The sequence below is a fragment of the Haliaeetus albicilla genome, chromosome 11 (genome assembly GCF_947461875.1).
Source record: "Haliaeetus albicilla chromosome 11, bHalAlb1.1, whole genome shotgun sequence".
NCBI classification, from domain to species: domain Eukaryota; kingdom Metazoa; phylum Chordata; class Aves; order Accipitriformes; family Accipitridae; genus Haliaeetus; species Haliaeetus albicilla.
This window is the reverse complement of record NC_091493.1, coordinates 32467227-32490266: the sequence shown is the minus strand read 5'-3', so window position 1 is coordinate 32490266 and position 23040 is coordinate 32467227. Positions and strand designations below refer to the sequence as shown.

Here is a 23040-nt window from a genome sequence, read left to right as displayed (position 1 = left end):
CTCTGCTGAGCTTTAATAGCAAACAAAAACATCTCTCTGCTGAGCATACTAGACTGTAGTATTTCAAAGTCTTCTCACTTGGCGAGATTTGTGTGGTTTTTTTCATGGGAATAACATACAATGTTTATGACAGCACACTGGCAGATTTCAAATTCTCCAGAGCTTCTGGAGGCTAGACCTTCAGCATTAGGAAACATGTACAGAAATTACTGAGGAGAGACTCAGGGCTAGTACAATGTGTGAGAAGTGATCACTTCTTACATGGTGTACTAAACTACTAGGTATGGTCAGTTAATTTAACATAGATGAAAATCAACATATAATCAGTTGTATTACAGAGGTGATGTGTATATGCATACATAACCATATAGAAGACTTAAGTTAGTATGTGGCTCAAATATAGCGTCTAATGCTGTAGCTACTAATAATACATAGCTAGTGTGAGTGTGATGACTTGTACAATATGTAGATGTATATTGAATCATTCTCATCTTCCGTCTCTTTCCTCTCTTCACTTAAAGAAAAAAGATATAAATGTGGTTAACTGCAGAAGTCACACTGGCACACTCCAGGAATGTGTCTCTTAAAGAGGACAGAAGAACCTTATTTCTGGACCCACAGAGCTCCTCTTCACAATTTTATCTGAGACAGATACACAATATGCAATTGTATCTAGGAGCAGAGTAAATAAAATAAATAAATGCTAGTGGTCAGCACTTCCTGGGAATATAGTGCTTTAATTTTTTTGTCTGTAGAACAGGAATAATTCTATCTGCTTACCACATCAGAGTGGCAGTAATGGTAATTAAAGTTTGGAGTGCTTTGATTATTAAAAAGAAAAATGGGACAGAGAGAAAGCAGTGTTTCTGATGAGCTAATCATTTTCAGTCAGGCATGTTAAAGTCCAAATGGAGTGAACGCCCTGTCCTGCACTCCACTTAATTTGGCAGCACATAAAAAGTATAAAGCCAGAGAAGGAGAAAGCCAGACTGAGAATAAAGGTAGAGAGACCAGATTTTGTGCCTGTGTTTACATTTGTCTATGCGTCTGCATGAGTGTGTATTTTTAACAAGCTGGCTGAGAAAGTGACAGTTCATTGCGGGGAAAATGAAGTCAAGAGTTCAGGAAATTCAGGATTTAGTGTTTGAAGCAGGGAATTAAAAGTAGTTGGCCAAAATTTGGCTGGAACCCAAACCCAGGAACCCAAAAGTTTTTGTATGTTTCTGGCATCTTTTCATAAATGTTTAGAGGAGAAGTAGTGTATTTTGTTGTCTAAAGTGAAATCTTAGGGATAAAGTGGTATTCTTGTTACAGCAGCATCTCTCAGTCCATAATAATGTACAGAGTACTGTAAGTGTGTTCTAGAGAGGGCTTCAGGTTGCAATTTGTCAGCTTCTGCACCTTGTTTTGGCTGCTTTTCAGTCTCATTTCCTAGGACACGAGGGTTATACAACTGCTCTGTCAGCCTTCCCTCTCTCCTCCTTTCAGGGAAACAGAATTTAAAGATAATAACCAGCAGTTGGAGTACAGGAGAAAGATGAGAGAGTGAAAGAAGAGAGAGTGCAGTTTAGAAAGTATGGGTGGAAACCAAAGATACTGAAGCAGTTAAAAGGAAGACGGCTTAAGGGTTCTGTGGATGGATTTAAAGGACATGGAGAGGAACCAGGAAAGCAGACAAATGGAAAGGAACTGAAAGTATTTCTGGGAATGGTATTGCCAGGAGGATGTTACATGGAAGTAGGGCAAACCCGACGGGTGTTGAGACACAAATCTGTCAGAAGAAGAAAGATTCATTAATTCAGCTGCTCATGGAACAGTTTGTCTCTGGATATGTACAACTGCGTAGAAGGAAATGCCTGGAAGTCTACACTTAGAGTCAGCCTAATTGCCTCTGTCCGGGTCGGGTGTTGTGGGAGCCTGGGGAAGGTGCCTGGGACTTTCTTTGCCTTTCCCTGCTGTAAGTGTGTGTGGAAAGTGGTAGCAGTGTTCCTTTGATCCCCATCTTCCACAGGCTGTTACTCTTTTGTTTGGGTGCAATATATCCATAAAAGAGAAGCAGTGGAGTGGAGATGACACACAGAGTAAAATAGAAAGAAAATATCTCAGGACAAGATCGAGTCTGTATTTGCCATCAACCTTTGAGGCCGGTTAGGATCCTTTTGTATGAAAAAGAAAGCTATCAATAATATTAGCTACTTTGAGATGGTCAATACGTTGGAACATGTCACTGTTTGAAAGACAACATACTGTGGTCCTGATGACTAATGGCATATCTAGAGGAAAATACTCACTCTTCCTTTAAACTGTTTGGGAACACAGACACACCTATTTTGCTTTGGGCCACTCCCTTTAGTACTGTTCAACCCAGGAAATACTAGGAGTAAAGCCATAGAGTGAGCCACCTCTGAAGGATCTCTGTTGTTCCTCCAGCGTGTCTTCTGTACTCTGAAAGGCTGTAGCTTTTGAGGTCCAGAAACATTACTGCCCGAGAGCACAAATGGAACTAGAAATACATCAGAGCTCCGCAAACGGCAAAGGTTTGTCCTGGGCTATAGCTCTGCAATGAAAATCTCTATTGATAAATTACATAGGTTAAGCCATCCACAGGGCATTAGTTCTTGGATTTACAAAGGAAAACGGGCTGAGGAAGTGCTACTGGACTGAAATTGGGATGTTTGTTGATAGAGCAATTTCTTTATTTTAGTATGTTTTTCTTTACTGATTGAACAGTTAAACACCTTCCCAGTCTGGTGTATTTTATGAACAGTGGACTTTGTTACATGGCTGAACAGTGTGTGCATGCATCCATGTGTTTCTCCCCTGGACTGGATTTTTTCTTATAAGGAGCAGAGCACAACTCGGTGGCATTAAACAGGCTTGTTATCCAGCTCTGACTCCATGTGTATTTTTGTGAGAGGTACTTCACTGCTCTATTTTGCATTTTCTCTGTCTTCTAGGTAAAGATGATGACAGCGTGGTATTGCTGTGGGGTAGGTTCTGTATAAAGAGGTTTTAGATTTTCATAGTGGAAGACGGCATAAAAGTTCAAAGTATTGTTAATTAATGCTTTGAATGAAAAGCTGATAACTGACCTGTTTTAGGGTGCTCCCGAGGGCAGCTTTTAACCTGAGGAAACGTCGTTGTACAATCAGTGATTTACTGACTGAGCACACCTACCAGTTCTTGGCTGTCCTGCAACCGTCCGTCACTTGTGTTTGCTTTTGCACAGAGAAGCAGGCAGCAGGACGCTGAGCAGCTGTTGCTGGTGAGCAGCACTTTTCCCATGTTCAAAGGTGCTGCAGGTATGACTGTGCAGTACAGAATGCCAGCGTGTAGCAACCTGCAGGGAGTTACGAGGAGATGAGACTCAAAGCATTTTGCTTGTCAACACCAAAAGCACATTCAGCACAGTTTTGGTGGTAAGTTACAACAAAGTGGATATACTCTTTGCATCCAAGAGGTATGCAAATCTTAGCTTGCTTAGTAAACATTTCTCTTTTTGTATACCACAATCTTAGAAAAAGGTGGGGGAAGAGGTGTAAGCATAAAAAGATATATGTAGCTTTTTTGGTAACTCAAGTGTGGGTAGTTGCTTTCTCTGTTACGCTTGGACAGATAAATAAACCCTTTGGATACCCATTTGACTTCAGGGGTTAGAGCTGGAAGAAGTAGAGTCTTATTTTTTTTCTTTGCATTGTCTAATCCAATATTTGTCACTTAAAAATAATGTCTTACACAGATATCATCTATCTTTATGGGTCTGGAGCTTAAAAAAAGTGCAGGTAGACATACTAAGGAACTGTGTAAATCTCTTTATGAAAAGTATCACTTTAACTTAAAAAAAACCCCACAACCCAAACTCTCTACCAACTGTTTATAACAGTAAAAAATTATTTTTCCATTGCTAATTAGTCTTTGTAGGCCAAACACTTAACCTAATGTTTAACTAGGAATAACAGTTCTATTTCTGTTGTTTCTCTCAATGCGTGCTGACTTCGCTGTGCAAAATTACTTCTTTTTCCCTCCTTATTTCTTTACTACTTTATTTTCAAAATACTATTTAGGATTTATTACATTAATATAAATTAATCTCCACAGAAGTACAATACCATAGCATTTGGTTAAAATCAGCTGTTTCTGTGTTGTTGTTGTGATGTGGGAAACTACCATATCATTATGTGAACGTAGTGATCAAATGAACATTTTTCCAAGGCCCGTGGGGATTTGTTACAGTGAGGTTGGGCTGAATATCTGGTTCTCCATTCCCGACCAAATATACTGAGAATTGGATAAGTCTGTCTTATATCTCTGCCTGCTTTGGCTGGTGCAGGTGACCTCTTGTGCGGGTATGGAAATCTCTTCTCACTGTTGGGTCCTAGTAGATAAATTCGTGACTGCCACACTGATAAAGCACAGGAGAGAAGATTGATTACTTCTCCCTGCTACTCTGTAGGTGTTTGCACTTTCTCTTCCCTAGCGTTAGGAGGAGGTTTTGAGTCTAGCTCTTTTGAAATCTAATCTAGGGAGATACTTCTGGGGCTATACATTTGTCATTTCATTGAAGTGGATAATGAAAACAGATTGTTTTGTTTTACTTTTTTTTTTATCAGTTTCACATGCTGGCTTTCACATTCTACAAAAGTCATCCACTTATTCTTTTTGTCAGCTGGCTATTTGTTGTTGGAAGGCCTGACCTTATTCTGATAATAAATAATCCAGTAAACAGCTGGAGAACTGAAATTTTTTACTTCTCCAGAATCAATTAATTGATTCTAGGAAAAGTACTGGGAGGGTTTGGATTCCAAAGAAAGCATAAATGCAGAGGGAAAAACTCAATAACAAAACAATCAGAAAACCACTAGAAAACAATGTATTATCTTGTAATTCATTCATAGTTAAAAAGGAAATAACTGGAAGCTGCCAACTGGTTTCAGTCTGAAAATATGCACAACATATGTTTATAACATAAGGTTCTCTACTGATAAATCCTGTAGTGGTCAGCACCTGTTTTAACTGATTCATCTGAAAATATTGCTTAGTGCTACTAGAAGTTCATCAATCAATTTTTATTAGCACAGCCTGACAGATTGGCTGGCTTGCCTACTTTCCTTAGTTGTTGTTGTTTTGCTATTCTCAATTGCAGAACTATTCCTAAATCATACCAGGGCAAAACTCCTACCAAAAAATTGAAGATGCGTAGAGAGCGTTAATACCAGAAGGGATGTTGGAGCTGAACTGCATGGAAAAGGGATTTTTTTTTTTTTTTGGTCATTTATTTGTGTCAGTGGTAAATCTGTATATTAAACAAGTACCACAGTGGTAATGTCAACATAAATAAAAGAAAACTAAGCTTTGCTCTACACTGAGGGAGTGTTTACACTTAAAAACCCCCCAGCCAAACCAACCTCCTAGCATGCACTAGTAATAGTTGTTTGCACACTACCTGAAGCATCAGACCTGCCATTGTGGAGTAACTGTCTAGCTGCAACATTTAATATATCTTAAGTACCTGGTACTTAAGTACAGAGTCTGTATGTGATGATGACTAAGAATGCAGCAGCAGATTCTCTCTCAAAGATGGCCAGGGCCATCTTGACTTTACATTATGTTTTAGTTACAGTTTATTTAGAAAGAATTAAAAAACCCACACTTTTGTTTAAAGTTCACCTCCTGGAAAAACTACTTTTGTTAGTAGCCCACGACACACATGACCTTAACTGGCAAAACCAAATAACCTCAATAGATGGCATTTGGTCAAGCAGTGGCAGGATAAGATCAAGAAATTCTTGCTGAAGAAATACTGCTGTAAATTGTTGTGGCAAATATAATATGGTAAATATCAATCAAGCAGTCGACATAGTGGTCTTAGATTCTTTGTAGCTATTCCATTTGACTCATTCACCATTCCCATAGTTTATGATACCACTGGAACGATTTTTCCCAGTATTGTAAGATCTTATTTCCTACCTTCTATTCCAAAATTGTAGCTTGCTAGATGCCAAATGCCCTCCACTTCCACTGCAGGATCAAGACTCTTGATTTAGTACTATCTTTGGATAACTCTCATAGGATTTGATAGGCACAGCTTCACAATGTTGTACATGTCAGGGGAATATCATAAATAAGGCCTGTTCTGTGTTGAGTGGCACTGGTAAAGAACAAACCCAGCTGTACCTGTTGTCAAGTCAAGGACATGTTTTTCCTTTTTAATGTCCTGTCAGCTTTGGAAGTTTGGCATGTTTCTCTGACTGTTGCTTTTCCTGTTGGTGCCAGATTGCAGAGCTTATTTGAGTAGATTCTTCTTAACTATCAAGAAAAAACAAGCAAAATGAGACCATGGGATACTCAAGAGGACCAAAACCTCAATTTATCGAATGCCGGTGATTATATGGTATGTTATATGTCATTTTCTGTCATGAATAAATTGAACTAAATTCTGAGTCTTTCGTCTGCCCCATCAATGTATTTTCAGATGTGTCCAGGCCTCATTTTTGCCTGTACAGAATGTGATCCCTGTGTGAGAAGTGAGCTGCTCATAGAGTCATAGTTTTGCTTAACCGACAGTTTCTTAGTTTTTAACATGGCTCTTGATCACTTGTGTGTGTGCGTGCAGCTGATTTAACCAGAAGATAGTGCTGACCACAAGAGGAAGGGTTCAACAGTGCTGTAGGATTTATTTAATTACAAAACAAAGATTAGCCAACACAGCATATTTAAAGCTGCTTTTAGAAGGAATGCTGGCAGTGGATGAACTGATCTGATGTCATTTCTGGCATCCTGTAGCAGTGCCATACTTTCCACTTTGTAGAAAGGTAACCTCCTATTCTTAGTTTTGACGGACATGGACAAAAAGTTTCGACTGGTTTCTGGTAGGTACTTAAATTAGTCTTTATAGTATGAAAAAGAATCTCTTTTAGGGCTTCACTCAAGCTAGGAGAGGGCGGTATGACTGCAAAAGTTATCCTTTTAGAGTTATGCCATCCTCCAAGAATGGCTATGATATTGGAGACCTCGAGGGTTTGATGCAGCAAGAGAAATACTTAATTTTTCTTACGATCATGTGTGCTGGTTCTGCCTCTACAGTAGAAGATCCACTGTTAGGAGAGCGTGGGGAGTGTTAAAGTAAGATGTTCAGGAAGTCCTGCAGTGATCTAGAGAAGACTTTCTTCTAATATAATTCTCTGTTCAGCATTTGAGTGAAGTTGCGTGTATATTTCTGTAATCATGTGACTTGTCAGGAGAGTATAATAATATCCAGGTTTTTTTAATACATAACAAGAGGAGTGGTGCTTTCTTTGATGTCATGCTTGTAACATATCGCTCTTTATAAAGGTACAAGAAATAAACACGAGGATTGAAAGAAAACTGAGCTTTCAACTTTGATCTCTTTGCTTCCCAACTTAGTTCTGTCTCAGTTACTATCAAGTCTACATTGTGAAGAGAATGTTACAAAGAGTTTCTCCTTTCAGCTGGAAGAAAAATGTCAAAGTTCAAGAAAGGAAAAGTAAAGAAAAAAGTCTGATTAAAGGAATTACATTTATCTTGAAAGTCTTTGCTAACTTGAAGCTACCTTTGTGATTGTCTGGAAAAGCAAAATGAATATGAAGCACAATGGGGAGCTATTTTAATGAACCATCTCTAGCTCTTGAGGCCTCTAGCTAATATAATTTAGTCTTGATTTTTTTATTTATTTTGATTGTTGTTCTTTAAGTGGTTCCTTACAGGCTATTACAGGCTGAACTGTTACATAGTAATGACCACAAGTAGAAGAAAATTAAAAATTTTAAATGTTTTTCCACAGTACTTACTTGCTTCTCAAATATCCGTTTAAATAAAAGATGCCTAAACATTGCTGAGGAGTAGAAAAAAACCAGTTTCCTACTGAATATCTGAAGGATTGCCAGCTTCTGCCAGGATCCTTTTTGCTAATTATTCCCTAGAGTGGCTTAGGCGTCTCTTTAACTTCAAGCATAGTGCACGGCCCCATGGAAGTCGTGGGATTATTTATAAGCTTTGAGATAGGCAAGCACTTGAATTGTGTTATTGAGTCAGATGTTCAATCATACAGAGTCTTGGGGGTGCAGCAGTTTTTATATTTATATTTCATATAACTCACAATATACTACCTATAAAATTGCATCAATTGTCAGCAATTACAGTTGTTTTTTTTCCTACGTGTAAGTGAAAAGGATTGGTTTTGCTGTAAGAATACATGGTGCAGTGTTCTTGACATTATAGATCAATAGATTAGCCTTGTGCTGCCAGGAAATAAAATGCTGAGCCACCTCATCTTGTAATAATGCAATAGACAGATCCATTAATGCACACACTGTTATTTTGTGTCTGAGAATAGTCGAGGACAGAGATTTTATTTTTTTTCCATGACTAGTCTGAAATAAACATTGGAATTGATAAAGTAAGGTAAATAGCCTTTGGTTGAATCATGCCTTTCGTCATAACCTGATAACTGTGTACTCTTCTAGTCACAGCAACCAGAGTAACAGTCATTTTGCTTGTTTGGGGCAGAATAGCTAAAAATGGAATTTTCAGATCAGAAAATATGTACAGAATTAGTTATGTTAGCCTTATCTGGTAACGTGATTCTCCAGGGGAAATGAGCACTTTTAGTGTTAAATAAGGGCTGCAATCTATTGGAAAATCACTAAGAAGTATGGTAATGAAGTTGGAAGGTAATTAAGATCAAGGAGAAGCACTCAGCTATGCTTTATATGACCTCTTTTTTTAATGCTGACCAGTTACTCCCTAGTGTTGTTATCTGTGGTGCTTCTGTAGTTCCCATTATCATAGAATCTGAAAACTTCAGTCTTTAATGTACCTATTGTTACAAATCCCTTGGGGGTGGTGGGGGTGGGGAAGCGGTACCGGAAATGCCATGGAAGAGGTTAAGGGAATTGCTCAGGGACGAAGAGCAAGTCTGTAGCAGAGCAAAGGCTTGATGTTTCTCAAATCCCAGGTTAGCATTCCAGCCCTTCAATCTTACTTTCTTACTATTAATCTCACTATTTATTAATAATTTGAATAATTGATTACGGAAGCAGATACTTTGGTAGCTGTGATGGCATTAAATGCTAAAAATGGATTTCAGCAAATAGTTTGGCTACTTATTTCAGTAGAGTAGAATAGGATCTCCGTAGGCTGTTCTGGATGTGGCAGTAATTCATCTGGATGTTGGTGACATTCTTCACTAGTACTTGCCTTAAGTGTAGCAGCATTACCTGAGGCCTTTGGTCATTAACAGGAAAATAAATTGGCATTGCAGGTGCAGTGCCACAGAAAGTGCACTTCATTTCTGGGTAGTGGCAGTAGCCAGCCACGAACAGTGCACAGTGGTAAATGGAATGGAGACCTTGGTCAAAAAATGCCTTTAGGCATAGGTGTTAGAAAGCGTGGACACTTCAAGATTCAGTAAATGTAAGTTTTTTGTTTTGTTTTGTTAAAGGACAGCTATAGCCAGAATTGATTGCAGAATTCATTTTGTGTGAATATCAAATGATGGAAAGGGAGTGATGAAGCCGCTTAGTTTGGTTCCTTTGCCAGATTGATGTCCAGTTCTGAATATATGAATTTTCAGCTTTCTGCCTCCAAAGACACTGACCATTTTGTATCACAGGTTGAGGTTTTAGTTGTCTCTCTCAGCTTTAGCTTTAAACGTGGTAGAAGAAATAATTTTAAAAATGAAACTGGATAACCTTCATAGATGCCAGCTTCCTGCAGAAGGTAGAAAAATCATTTGAGAAATCTGTTGGTAGGTTGTAAAAATGTTTCAACTGGTGAGTTTGGGAATTACAAGGAAAGTGAAAGGTGTTTTGTTTTTTTTTTTCTTCCAAGTTTCACAGAACAGTAATGTGGAAAGAGTTGGTATTTTGTTTTATGTTAGTAAAATTGAAGTTCTACAGATAGCTTTGTTTCTTGCTTTTACATAAGCTTAATAGATGCTTTTTAAAAACAATTTGTTTGTTTATTTGCAGTATTGTTAGTGGAAGTGGATTATCCAATACAGAAATGATGTAGTTATGAAACTGATTTAAACCATTCTGTCATTTCCAGTGGGTGTGTATCTGATCCCTGACAGTGGCCAATACCTGATGCTTGAAAGGAATGTTTTAAGACTTCCAGAGGTAGTAGGCAGTACTTTGCTAACTGACGTTATTGGGTTTTTTTTCCCCTGACATCATTTAAATATTTCATTTTGTGATTGATTTTTCTGTGTACTATTTCAGCCCAGCTAATAATTGCACATGATGGTAAATGGCTGGTGTTGCTCTCTTTTGTCCAAGAAAAAGACGATTAGATGTAATCTCAAGCATATTGTTTAGATAGTTTTGTTTGTTTAATCTTTATGTGCACTGCTTCACTGAAGGATAAACTTGGTGCATGCTGGGTTTAGGGAAGTGAGTCAGATTCAATTTCTGAATGTACAGCAAAGGGAAAAGCACTCCCAAGAGCTTGTTATGCTGCCTGTCCAGCTTTTCAATGCACTGCAAAGCTGGTCTTTTGTTATCAAAGGCTCATGTGCCATGAAAGTTATCATACATAGTTGATAACAGGAAGCTGAGCACAATGCTTTAATTCAGCTGAAAGATTTTGCAAATGTCATCAGTTGGGAAAGGAAATTGTCACCATGTGGTCTTAGTTAAGTCTGAGATAGAAATGTAGTTGTGTTTTCTCTTGTGTTTTTTCTTGGTTGCAAATTGTAATGGAAGAATAAAGGGCAAAGCAATGTTTCATGTGTGTTCTGGAATGGACACCAAGAAATCAATACATAAATTAACATGTGCTTTCTTATTCTGAATTCGTTTAGCAAAATAGTTTGTGCATGCAAATCTCTCTGTTAATGTATAAAACTGAGATCTAATTTGCGTTGCGCCATGTCGGGATGTCCCCAGATGGGTTTTCAAAGAGTTGGTGTTTGATGCAGTGTAAGATGATACAAATGTAGCTTCATTCTATTCAGACTTGAACTTGCTACTGCCCTTCCATACAGACATTCACAGACTTCATGGACTTGACAGACTTCATAACAGTTCTTCAATACTGTGTTTTGCATGCATGTCCTGCAAAACCAGGTGTTTTTTTCGATGGAATTTGGCTAATGATGAGTTGAATGTCAGTTCTAACAGCAGTGAAGAAAAAAATCTTGACTTGGCAGCTTAACAACAAGCCTATATGGGAGACTTGTGCTTAACTGGGTTGCTCAGCTGAGTTATAACACAAATCATTTTACCTTAATATCACTTTAACCTGAGTTAGCTGTTTTCACTAAGCCACTCCTTTTTTGCCAGTATAGAGATGCCCTGTGGCTTTGTGGTCTTTGTATTTCTTTGGTCATAGGCAGTACTGTAGGTTACCTTATAGAAGCTTGTATGGGTTGAAACCGGTAAACCAACTTGGTAGAGACCTGCAGACTGTAAAATCCTTATCTATGTGGATCCTTCATAGCGTTAGCACAATAAAAGATACCAATGCCCCTGAGTTCTTTTTTAAATACATCTTACGCTTTTATAGACAATAAATTGTTGAAGTAATATTAAATATTAATAACTAGGCTTTTCAGTCTGTTGCGAGTAAAATTTCCATGCAGATGTACTAGGACAGATTTCTTTTTAAAGTGTCTACTTAGTAGTAACAGTGCTTAATTTGGACATCAGCAGTCATGTGATCTCTACTAAATATTTTTTCATACACGGATATGATCTTAGTGAGGAAGCAGCAAGCATTAAGTGAATGGAGAAAAAACAAATGTGGTGGACAAGGAGCAAATCTGTTTATGAGGAATGCCTATTCTTCACTGGTAATGGTCACCTGAGTCAAGAGAATATAGCCAAAACCATTCTGCGAGTATTTAGCTAAGTAGGTGTCATTGATTGTGTGCTTTGTAGTGGATTTTCTTATGCTTTTTCTCCCCTAGTTAGTCTGATAGCACTCTGCCTTTGTCTCTGAAGAGCAGAACAGAGACAGGTATGTGTGGCCACTGCAGCTGGCCTGAAGCAGGACCACTAGAGTCAGTTCTCATGTATTTTCTTCTCAGCCAAGATAACAATGAGATTAGATGGGCTTCATGCTCCACTGAGTGAGCTGAGAAAATACCCTCTTCCTGTTGCTCCTGGCTGTGGTGCCTTCGTTCTTCTGAAATACATTGTGGTAGAAAGTACCGGAAAATATGATGATCCTAGTACCTCGGCTCTTTTTTTTTTCCCAGTCCCCAGAAGATATATAGCATTGAGGAGTGGTGCATGGTAATATATGATGAACTAGTGGTGCTCTTATAGCAGTGGACATGTCTGCTTCCTGGAGTAAGTTATAACACATTTCAGTAGTGGTGGTAATTCTGTTTCTGGGTTTGGGCTGGGTGAATATTTTAAATGTCTCACTGATCTGAGCATAATCCCAACAATATTTCCCCTTGTGCAGCAAGAGAATGGATTTTGTTGCAATTTGAAAATATTTTCTGTAAGCTATTGGAATATAGTAAGCTGAAGTACTTTTTAAGGACTAAAACATGATTACTTCAAAAGCCACAAAGTAGCTTTGCACTACCGGTTTTTAAAGCTCAGCAAATTTTATGTAGTACCTGAATTATTAATGGAGATAAATGGGAAGAGGAAGCTCTGTTGTTTTATCAGTCTCAAGCAAGTAGTTGGTTGACTTTGCAGAGAAAGGCAGCTCCTTCTGAAGCAATGAGTGAACAGGTCGTTGGTGAGGAACCCTACGGTGAGAATGGCTTGTGTCAGTATGCCCAGAAGATGACTGCCTGTTTTGGACATTTAGGTAAAAAAATTAAAGATGTGCATGTGGATTTTTTGGTCTCCATTATGTGGATGAAGTGTTTTCTGAAGTTTACAGTAAACAGTTGAGTGTTTTGTACATCAACCTGCAGTCTTGAGTAAGTAAATTGTGTGTGTCAAAAGTGAAAAAGCTGCGTGTATGGAATAATGTTACCACATGTAGAAAGCTTTTGTTTCTTTTTTTTATCTGTGTGTGAACTTGAATGTTAGAATGATATTTTGCTCTCTCTCTTGCTATTTTAGTTATTTTATAGCTTGGATAACGATATTTCTTGTTATAAATAGGCATACTGCTTGCTCCTTTTTCATTTATGTGAAGGCCCTTTTTATTTATTTTTTTTTTTCTTTTCTTTCTTTCTCCTTACTCTCAATATCTTTGAGAATTCTTACACGGGAGAAGAAGATAATCCTGTCCTGTCACCTTCAACAGATGCATGAAACGTTATTTGGGGCTATCTACCTGTGCAATAAATGTGAAATGGTATGAGGGAAAAGGGAAATTTTGTTTTGTTTTGCCTTGTTTTCTGTTTTTATTTTGATTTTTCTTTGCAGATAGGTTTTGCTCAACTAGTATGACTGACTTCAATTTCTTGTTTTTTTGGTTGGAGTTTTTATTGCTTTCAATGCAAGAATAAAGTCACACTGAAATGCATTTGCAGGAAGTTTAGTTCTGATGGCAGAAGCAATTAAAGACTGCATTAGTGCACTACACATTTCTGCCTTTTATTTAGCTGAAGAGCCAGTTTAATATTCAGTGTTGTTTGGGAGGATGGAGGGATATTTCTTCTACTATAATTTTAGCCCATGGTGTCTAATTTTTGCTATTATTCAGTGCCTGCTATTCTGTTGTGCAGTTTATTTGTGGATTGCAGTCCAATTTTTGTTACTTGTGTTCTAGCAGTGTTAATACATAAACCTCTGTTCCTGGTTGTATATGAAACACATATAGGTATTATTTTTATCATCCGGACAACCAATTGGTTTGGTGAATTCAGAGGGAATTGAATAGGAAATGGTCTTGAGATGGCTGCAAATATTTATGAATAAAATATTTATGAAGTTGGGAATGAGATAAAATATTTAAAGTAGCTAGTCTGCCTAATTTCTATGTCATATCCAGTCCCCTGTGAAAACTGTCAGTCTGGAAAGTGTCCATACCTCAAACTGTGCTCTGTGAAGGCTCGAGCCCCCAGCACTGAATACTTGGGTTAGGCACGGCTTTGAATTGGCAGTGATTTAAAAATATTTTGCTGCTTGGCAGATACTGAGGAAATTTCCTCAACACTACTGGGTTGGATGCCCTGGATTCCTGAGAATGTCTTTCAAGAAACATAAGGACAGGGTTGTGCCCTTGTGTTTTCTGCCTTTTTCTTTTCTCTTCAGCAAGAATATGAGAAATCAATCTTTTCCACTTAATCGAGTGCTTGACTTAAGTGGTAGGAGATCGCCACTGCCTTTTTGATTCTGGCTAAGGCTGAATCCCAGTGCTTGGTAACAGTGTGTTGTACAAGGCTGTCTCAGGCCTTGTCCTTTACTTCGGACGCAAGGATATGACCCTTGGATCCAGCTGCTCCAAACAGCCCTTCGTCTGACGTGGGAAGCCACTGTGATGCTTTCCGGACTTGTTTTGCTTGCTTAAACTTCTTGTCCTCTTAAACTACATATTAACAGGATGGAGGCTCTTAAAGGCATGCCCTGTACTTAAAACCCACTAACAATAAATCATATTGCTTTGTGTTATAAGCAGCAGCTAGCATGTGGTCTTTGAGACTGCAGTTATCAGACAATGACAGCAATAGGCAGGGCTGGAAAGGGGCATCGTTAGAGGAGTCACTCTCAGAGGAAGGAGGACCTTATTTTTAATTAAGCAGGATGCTTCTGCAGTGACATGTTAGGGTCACTAAACGCTAGTCTAAACTGAGCTGCTGCCATAGTCTCCCACCAATCTCATGTGTGTTGCTGGCAGAAGGAGACTGGATTGCACTTCACTGTTTTCAATAACATTGGACCCTTCTACAGAGGTCACGGTCTGACTGCTTCTGTAGTGGAGACGCTGTGGGAAAAGGGCACTGATCTCTGCTGCCTCCCAAGCTAACGCTGGAGTTGCTGTACCTGAAGAAGTCATGCCTGCCGAGTGCAGGAACAGATCCCTGCATGGGTGAAAGTGGGTTCAGCCTCTTGTGCCTCTGCTCTGCCCTTTCACCTCTGTCACTTAGTGGCAACTCTTCTGGGCAAACTGCGAGTTAAAGGAGTCGATAGAGGCTTTATACAGCTTAGATGGTGTTTGATTATGTGGGAGAAGACTGCAGTTTGTTCTGACTACTGCTACACAACAGATCATACTGGTTTAGTACTTACTGCAATAGCTGGTGTAACGACTGTCTAGGTGAACAGAGCTGGAAGGTTGGAATTGGCATGGCTACAACAGAAAACCAGCAGTTGGTCTTAAACCAGTGCATTCAAACTCCAAGTAGGACAAGCTTTTCTTCTAGGATTTAGGCAGCCCAGCTGTAGCAAACGTTGCAACAGTCTGAAAAGTTACTGCAGAGCTCACCTTTCTGCTCTCTGAGGATTAACTTGTGCAGCAGAGTTAATGTCAGGGCAGCCTGTGCTTTTGCCTCACCTACCTCAAAGGGCAAAGTCCACCTTGACGTGTTGGTGAGGCTGGATAGTTGGCACTGCTGTTGCCAGATTATCAGCAATGTCACCGATTATCCAGCAACAAATGACACTTTTACACTAAGCTGAGAGATACTTGTGTTACAGTGCATCCAGCCGTCTCCTGTGAGTCATCCCTCTGCTTTCAGCACAGAATGGTGATCCACCTTCAGCTGAAGTGGTAGAGTTTCAGAAGATCTGTCTTTTCCACTGAGCGACTGTGGTGTGCAGGTCAGTAGGTTGTGAAATCTGGGCGAGATTGAAAAATTGCTGCAAAGCTTCATTTCCTAGGGGGAATACTTAAAACACAGCATTTGCTGAGATCTCTGATCTGATAGAAGATACTCTAAGGCAGAACTTGAATAGCTGTATTTATTGAGCCTGCTCTTCCTCAAATATACATTAGCATCACCCCATTAAAATTAGTACAGTGGTGCAGATTTATTCTGGCTTTGTCTCACTGTGTCCATGATTGATTTTAAAACCTAAGAGAATGGCTGTTTAAGGGGAACTTTGATTTTGGGCTTGTTTTCAAGATAAAGTAGAAGTTGTACTACTTGAAAAATAAAAAGTAATTGACCTCATAGGAGGTGTGTAATAATGCATGATCAAAGCCTGGATTTGTGAGATGATATTTTCTCTTTAAAATAGTAAATAAAGCAGTCTTCTCTTCAAAGCCTGTCCCCATCTGTAGGTAGTACTTGAATTCTGGGTTTTGAGGGAAGAATTAAATGAGTTTCTCACTGTGCTCAGTAAGCCTATTGGTGTTTTTTTTTACCTTCTGATTTAGCAAAAGCTTTACTGGAAGCAGTGCAATTATTACACCAGGTCATTTTGCAGCTATAGCTAACTTCTGTATGTTAAAGTGAGTTGAAAGCCTGGGCCAAACACTGCGCAGTTGCCTCTGGGATTTTGGCTGAGTAAAGAATCTGAAGTTGTCTCTGAGCAGGTCCTGGTCTGAGGTCTACCTGTAACTTTCTCTTACAGATGATGAATGTTGTTTTAGGTTAGGGTTGGTTTTTTTATGTCTTTCGCTTTGGAATTTCCTGTGACTTTCCAGTGCCCAGTTGATGATTAACTCTGCCTTTACCCAGGGAGAAATATTCATTAGATGATTAGATTAGCAAGTCACTGGAATTGGATTAATGTAAATACTTCTTGTAAGTGAAGCAGGAAGGGTTGGCACAGTGTCTGCAAAGCTTCTCCTGGCAGCCACACAGGAGAGTGGAGAGGAAGAGCACAAGCGAACCAATCCTTAATAGTTAGGGGAAAGCTTATGTGCTTTTGTTTGGAATAGGCAGTGAAAGCTGCAGAAAGGATTTCTCCAAAGAAATCTGCTTATGAAGTAGCGCTAGCCAGCCTTTGTACTTTCCTCAGAAAGGAGGACCAACGTGCTCTACCTTTACTATAACCTTTTTGCCGTAACTCACGTACAGACCTGGCATGGAACAGGGGCATGGTAGATTAAATGCACAGATGTGCACTTGTAGCTTATGATGATGATTCTTCCATAATAAGATTTTTGACACAGCAAGGTTTTTTGATTTTAAACTAATCCTCTTATATAACTCAGTTACGTTCTCTCTCTTGTCCTGAATATTAATCTGATTTTCAGATACTCTTTATGGTTTTGCTTCTGATTTTTGCATTCCCAGGGATGAGTTGCAACTGATTACAATAGTTTTAGATGGCAGTCACCTGATCAAGCATACTGTCATAATCTCTTGAAGATAATCACTAAAAATATATCTTTCTTAATCTGCTTTGCTGGATAAGAGAAAAAGAGAAGGATTGGTAAGGGCAGTGTGCCCATGAGTAGTAGACTGACTACATGCACTACAGGTTCCTCTCCCTAGCTTCTTCTGAATAGAAATGCCGTCTTTCCCCATCTTAAACAGCTTTAGGAAGCTGTGTGGATCAAGTAAAACTGAAGAATTGGTGCTGGAAAGGGTGAAATTCCGAAATTCAGTCAAAAGGATGTCAATTATTGAGGATGGGGATATTGCAGAGGTCTTGTATCTCATTCCTAAGCAGAGCTTGCTGAAGCAACTGCCATACTTGAATCCAGATGACTACTACTTATGCGAGAGGTTATTTGACACTCCTGAGGATCTGGGTAAGTGAGGACTAGCATCCAATCTTGATTTTTGGTTGGTGAATAGGCTAAATTGCTTTACGGTTAACTTATTTTTTTGTGTAGCAGCAAGATGCTTTATGACAGCAAGTGTGCTCAGGTGTGGAGAAATATTTCTGACAGAGAGGAGGGAAAGAAGAATAAAAAGCCGAATTAGAATCTGAATAGCAAAAGTAGATGATGGATATACGTGCAGCGCTCTCTACATGGCCGTCCTGGGACAAAGGGGGCCTTAATCTGCAGAAGTACTCAAACTAGAAAAATACCTTTTGAAAGCACAACATCCTGTGGTAGTGTGTTCCAGAGTTTTCCTATGGGTTTTATGAAACTATGTTCCCTTTTGTTTGTTTTAAACCTATTGCCAAGCAGTTTCATTTGAAGCTCCCTCATTTTTTAATTGGAAGTGGTGATTAAAAGTCTGTGTTCACCACCTTCTTGTCACTTGTGAGCTTGTTAGAATTCTGTTGTATCTTTTATCCAGGTACCTCCTTTTCCAGGCTAAGCAGACATAATTTATTTAGATGCTCTTTGTGCAGGAGCCAGTCCATGCCTTTGATTATCCTTTTTACCTTCATTTTTCTGATTCTACTGTAACCCTTGAAAAATTGGGGAATAGAACTGTATTCAACATGTAGCATAATGTGGGTATATGTACAGAGTCATAACAATCCTTTTTGTTCCTCCCAGTAGTTCCTAAAATTTGGTTGGTTTGAATTAATATTGAACACTAGTTTATTCCTTCATAGAACTATCGAAGGTGGGAGGACTTATATGTGGAATTCATCAGCTTAACTGATTTGTTACAATCCATTAAAAACGTTAAAAAAAAAAGTTTTCTGGAAACTCCAATCTATGAAATTGGCTTTAAATGTTAATCTGAAACTTTCAGATAAATTTCAAAGATACTCTATTCTAGGACTTGCTTTATGGACCTCAGTTTTGATAACCCAAACTGCTTATGTGCTGGAATTTTGCCTGTACTTAGCAGATTGAGAAAACTGCTACATACTTGTCACTGCCCAGCTCCTCAAAATGTTAATACTGAGTGATTGTATATGGTAGGCAAGTATTTTTCAAAGATCTGCTTTCAAGTTTGTTTGTCACCACCAGATAACACTTTTTCTTCTGGGCAGATAGCTTTTTGCTAGTCAGCTCTGTACCAAATGAACTTAGAACTGTAAGAGTAATACTGGCCAAAACCCATATGCTGGGTTTGGATAGTTACTGCTTCTGAGTAATCAATTATTTTAAAACTAAAATGTTAATTAAGGTATTGCTAAAACATGAGGCAAATATATAATATGGCTGTGAACCAGAAAAAGCAACTATCATTCTGCCTTGCCAACCTCCCCGCTGTTTCACATTGGTATTCTGGAGAAAACTTCTACAGACAATTTAGGTATTTTTATAAATCCCAATTTAGGATAGAAAATTAATTGAATGGACAGTGACCAGCTATATGAGCAATCCATTCAGGACTCCAAAGAAATTCTTTGCCATTGTAGCAGGCTGGGAGCCACCTTTTTGCACAGGTGCAATTTTCTTCTAATTTATATAGGGCTCAAATCAATCTAGAAATCTGCAGTTTTGCAGTTCTTCACTCATTTGTAAGCAATCACAAAGATAGTGGGACAGGTTCTGATTACCATTATGCTGCAATAGATAATTCAAATAACCACTGGGGCTTTTTTTCCTTTCATCCTACAATTTGGGTGCTACTATTCAATAGGATGTGTATTGTGGTGCTGCATTCCAGTGCCATGAATAATACTAGCTGAAAGGTTGAAAGGTGTCTGGTGTCTTGGCTTTACTTAAATTACAACAATTGGAATCAGAATCTCACCTACTTAGAACAAAAATAGTGGAATGATGATTGAAATCGGCCTGGTTGTAAAAGCTGTATATGACTTTAAGATGCAAAACGCATGAGTCTGTCTCTTAGGCCATGTGCCTGCTTGGGGATTACGGTGCCTCAAGTGCTACAAGATTTAGCAGCTTATATACCCTGCTGAAAGACAGTTTGCTGTCTGTATTTGGCTTTACAGACAGAGATTAGAAATTACCCTATTCAAGGCATTCGGAGACTCACTAAATATTTTCCTTGCTACTCATCAGTGGAATCATAACCATAAGGAAAGGCGCATATTTTAGGTTTTTGGAAGGTCAGGAATTATCAACAAGTGCAGAGCTATTTAGTATTCAGGAGCTGAGTCTCACCAATTTAACCTGTGACTTGTTTTTACTTAGCACTTATATCATGAAATTCATAAGAGGAATGTTGGTGGTTAAACTCATCAGGTTAAATGGTGGCGTGATACTGACAGTTAAAAGTACTCTAAACATTGAAGAAAACTTAAAAAAGAGGAGTTCAAAAGTGACTTTGAATCACTGAAAGGACCCTCATTCTGCATTGCCCTTGAGTTCATTTGGCCAAGGACTGATGAGCCACCTTCCGTCCTGTTTCTAGGGGAGGTGGTAAGGGACTGATTCCCACAAGAGGGATTGCCGGCCATGTGGTTTGCTGCAACAAAATCTGTCTTAGCCTAGAAGACCTGGTTCAGCACGTGGCTTCGGTTCTCTGGAAGCCAGACTCCCATACAAAGGATTCGGTGGAAGAATGTCTGATACTCAGGACTAGCAAAAGTTGAAAGCTGGTTGCAAAAGAGCAGTGGAATTTTAGAGAGAAAATTGGCTTGGAACTGTGTGATGTTGCTTCTTGTATGAGATACTGTCATCTGTTGCATGTACAGGTGACACCTTATGCACTCCTCCTGGATGCGACAGTAGTGTACACCTGAGGGAAAGGAGATATATACCATATTATCTAACTGACCTCATGTATGAGTTTAGTAACTGTTTATATAACAGTCTTAATTTAAAGCAGCGCTTGTGAGAATGACTGCTTGTGTTGGATCAATTAGATGTAAAGGAAGATAGAAGGAACCTGAGAGGATGAGAAAGGCATGGGGAGAATCCAGAGAGCATGAAAACAATTCAGTGGTGAGCCAGGGAACAGACTGGACTGGTGCAGGAAAATTTATGAAGCCCTGAGACCCTATTTACTCTTCACTGGGTTAAAAACTGGCTGGATGGCCAGGCTCAAAGAGTTGTGGTGAATGGAGTTAAATCCAGATGGAGGTGCGTCACAAGTGGTGTTCCCCAGGGCTCCATATTGGGGCCAGTTCTGTTTAATGTCTTTATCAATGATCTGCATGAGGAGATCGAGTGCACCCTCAGTAAGTTTGCAGATGACACCAAGTTGGGTGGGAGTGTTGATCTGCTCGAGGGTAGGAAGGGTCTACAGAGGGATCTGGACAGGCTGGATCAATGGCCTGAGGCCAGTTGTATGAGGTTCAACAAGGCCAAGTGCCGGTCCTGCACCTGGGTCACAGCAACCCCATGCAACCCTCCAGGCTTGGGGAAGAGTGGCTGGAAAGCTTCCTGGTGGAAAAGGACCTGGGGGTCTTGGTCGACAGCCGGCTGAGTATGAGCCAGCAGTGTGCCCGGGTGGCCAAGAAGGCCAACAGCATCCTGGCCTGTATCAGAAACAGCGTGGCCAGCAGGAGCAGGGAGGTGATCGTCCCCCTGTACTGGGCACTGGTGAGGCCGCACCTCGAGTCCTGTGTTCAGTGTTGGGCCCCTCACTGCAGGAAAGACATGGAGGTGCTGGAGCGTGTCCAGAGGAGGGCAACGAAGCTGGTGAGGGGCCTGGAGCACAAGTCTTATGAGGAGCGGCTGAGGGAGCTGGGGCTGTTTAGCCTGGAGAAAAGGAGGCTGAGGGGAGACCTGATCGCTCTCTACAACTACCTGAGAGCAGGGTGTAGTGGGGTGGGTGCTGGTCTCTTCTGTCAGGTGGCTGGAAACAGGACAAGAGGAAATGGCCTCCAGTTGTGGCAGGGGAGGTTTAGGTTGGATATTAGGAGAAATGTCTTTACTGAAAGGGTTGTCAGCCATTGGAACAGGCTGCCCAGGGAAGTGGTGGCGTCACCATCCCTGGAGGTATTTAAAAGATGTGTAGATGTGGCACTTAGGGACACGGTTTAGTGATGGACTTGGCAGTGTTAGGTGAACGGTTGGACTCGATGATCTTGAAGGTCTTTTCCAACCTAAATGTTTCTATGATTGTTTTGCTCTCTACAGCTTCTTGAGGAGGGGAAGTGGAGAGGGAGGTGCTGACCTCTTCTCCCTGGTATCCAGCGATAGGACCCGTGGGAATGGTTCAAAGCTGCATCAGGACAGGTTTAGACTGGACATTAGGAAGCATTTCTTCACCGAGAGGTTGGTCAAACACTGGAACAGGCTTCCTAGAGAGGTGGTCGATGCCCCAAGCCTGTCAGAGTTTGAGAGGCATTTGGACAATGCCCTAATAAGATGCTTTAATTTTTGGTCAGCCCTGAAGTGGTCAGGCAGTTGGACTAGATGATCATCATAGGTCCCTTCTGACTGAAATAGTCTATTCTATTCTTTGAGAAATGTGGGTCTGGGGAGAAGAAGGTCTGATTTTTCTGTGTGTATGTTTGCAGGGAGGAGGGGTCGAGGAGATGAACATGGTGATGTGAGGGAAGACACAGAGGTAGGGTGTTCTTGAGAGGAATGGGCTTTGCAGATTTGAAATAAAAGGTCCGATTCTAAAATACTAGCTGCAGCATAAATATTTGAATCTTTGCCCACTGTTTTACCTCTAAGCTCCCACACATCAGCTTGCTTGCATCAGTGGAGTTTTCTTGCTGCGTTATGGCAGGAAAGCTAGACCCCCCAGCTAGAGAAATGAACAGGCACTGTTTTGTGCCCCATTCCCATTTTCCATTTTTAATACCAAGGAGTGCCCAAGAGCGGGCAGTCTGAAGACCGCAGTCCCTGTTGTTACCTGGACAGAAAGGAGGACGGCACAGATGGAAAAAAAGAATTCTTATTTTAATCTTTGGTCTTACCTGCGGATAATATTCATAGTAGCTCCCCACAGAATGTGCACTTGATTAACCTACAGCCATAGGATTTTAATGGTGCCCTGTGAACTTGTCAGGTGTCCAAAGCTAAGCAATCTTGAATGTGGCAAGTGGTGATAGGAGAGAGGAAAAACCAGTTTCTGTTGGCATTGTACTAGGTGGTACTCTTCAGATGCTGAGAGGTGCTGAACAGACTGTTCATGTACTTCAGATAAGGTGGTTCTTCTTTTTGATAGCTTTTCAAATTGATTCCTTCAAGTGAGCGATCTCTCCTGGCCTCAGTACCTATAATTTTTTATTTTTTTATAATGCTGACTTATATGATGGAATAGGGAGCATGCTTTTGAAGTCTGTGGTAATCCAGGTTTAGGAGTGTTATGTTATTCTTCTGCAGGACAGTGTCTCAATTCGGAGTAGTCCTGATAAGTCAGCTAGATGGTTTTAAATCACGCAGTTGAATTTCAGTGACTAAAAGTGTAAAGTGTTGGACTTGCAC

General features: G+C 39.9%; 1 protein-coding gene across 11 annotated transcripts in view; it reads left to right on the top strand.

Annotated features, from left to right (window-relative positions):
• The window catches only part of ABLIM1 (actin binding LIM protein 1), a 209877-nt gene that overhangs the window by 44657 nt on the left and 142180 nt on the right, over window positions 1–23040 (top strand). For 6 of the 11 annotated variants that reach the window (XM_069797057.1, XM_069797056.1, XM_069797051.1 and 3 more), the window contains exon 1: window positions 17261–17580. The exons of 1 other annotated variant lie outside the window; for it this stretch is intronic. In XM_069797057.1, coding sequence (XP_069653158.1) covers window positions 17337–17580 — 244 coding nt within the window. In that variant the 5' untranslated portion in view covers window positions 17261–17336. Of the gene's footprint in view, window positions 1–2410; window positions 2538–17260; window positions 17581–23040 lie in introns of those variants that run through there. 4 more of the 11 variants (XM_069797045.1, XM_069797048.1, XM_069797044.1 and 1 more) reach the window with 2 other exon arrangements.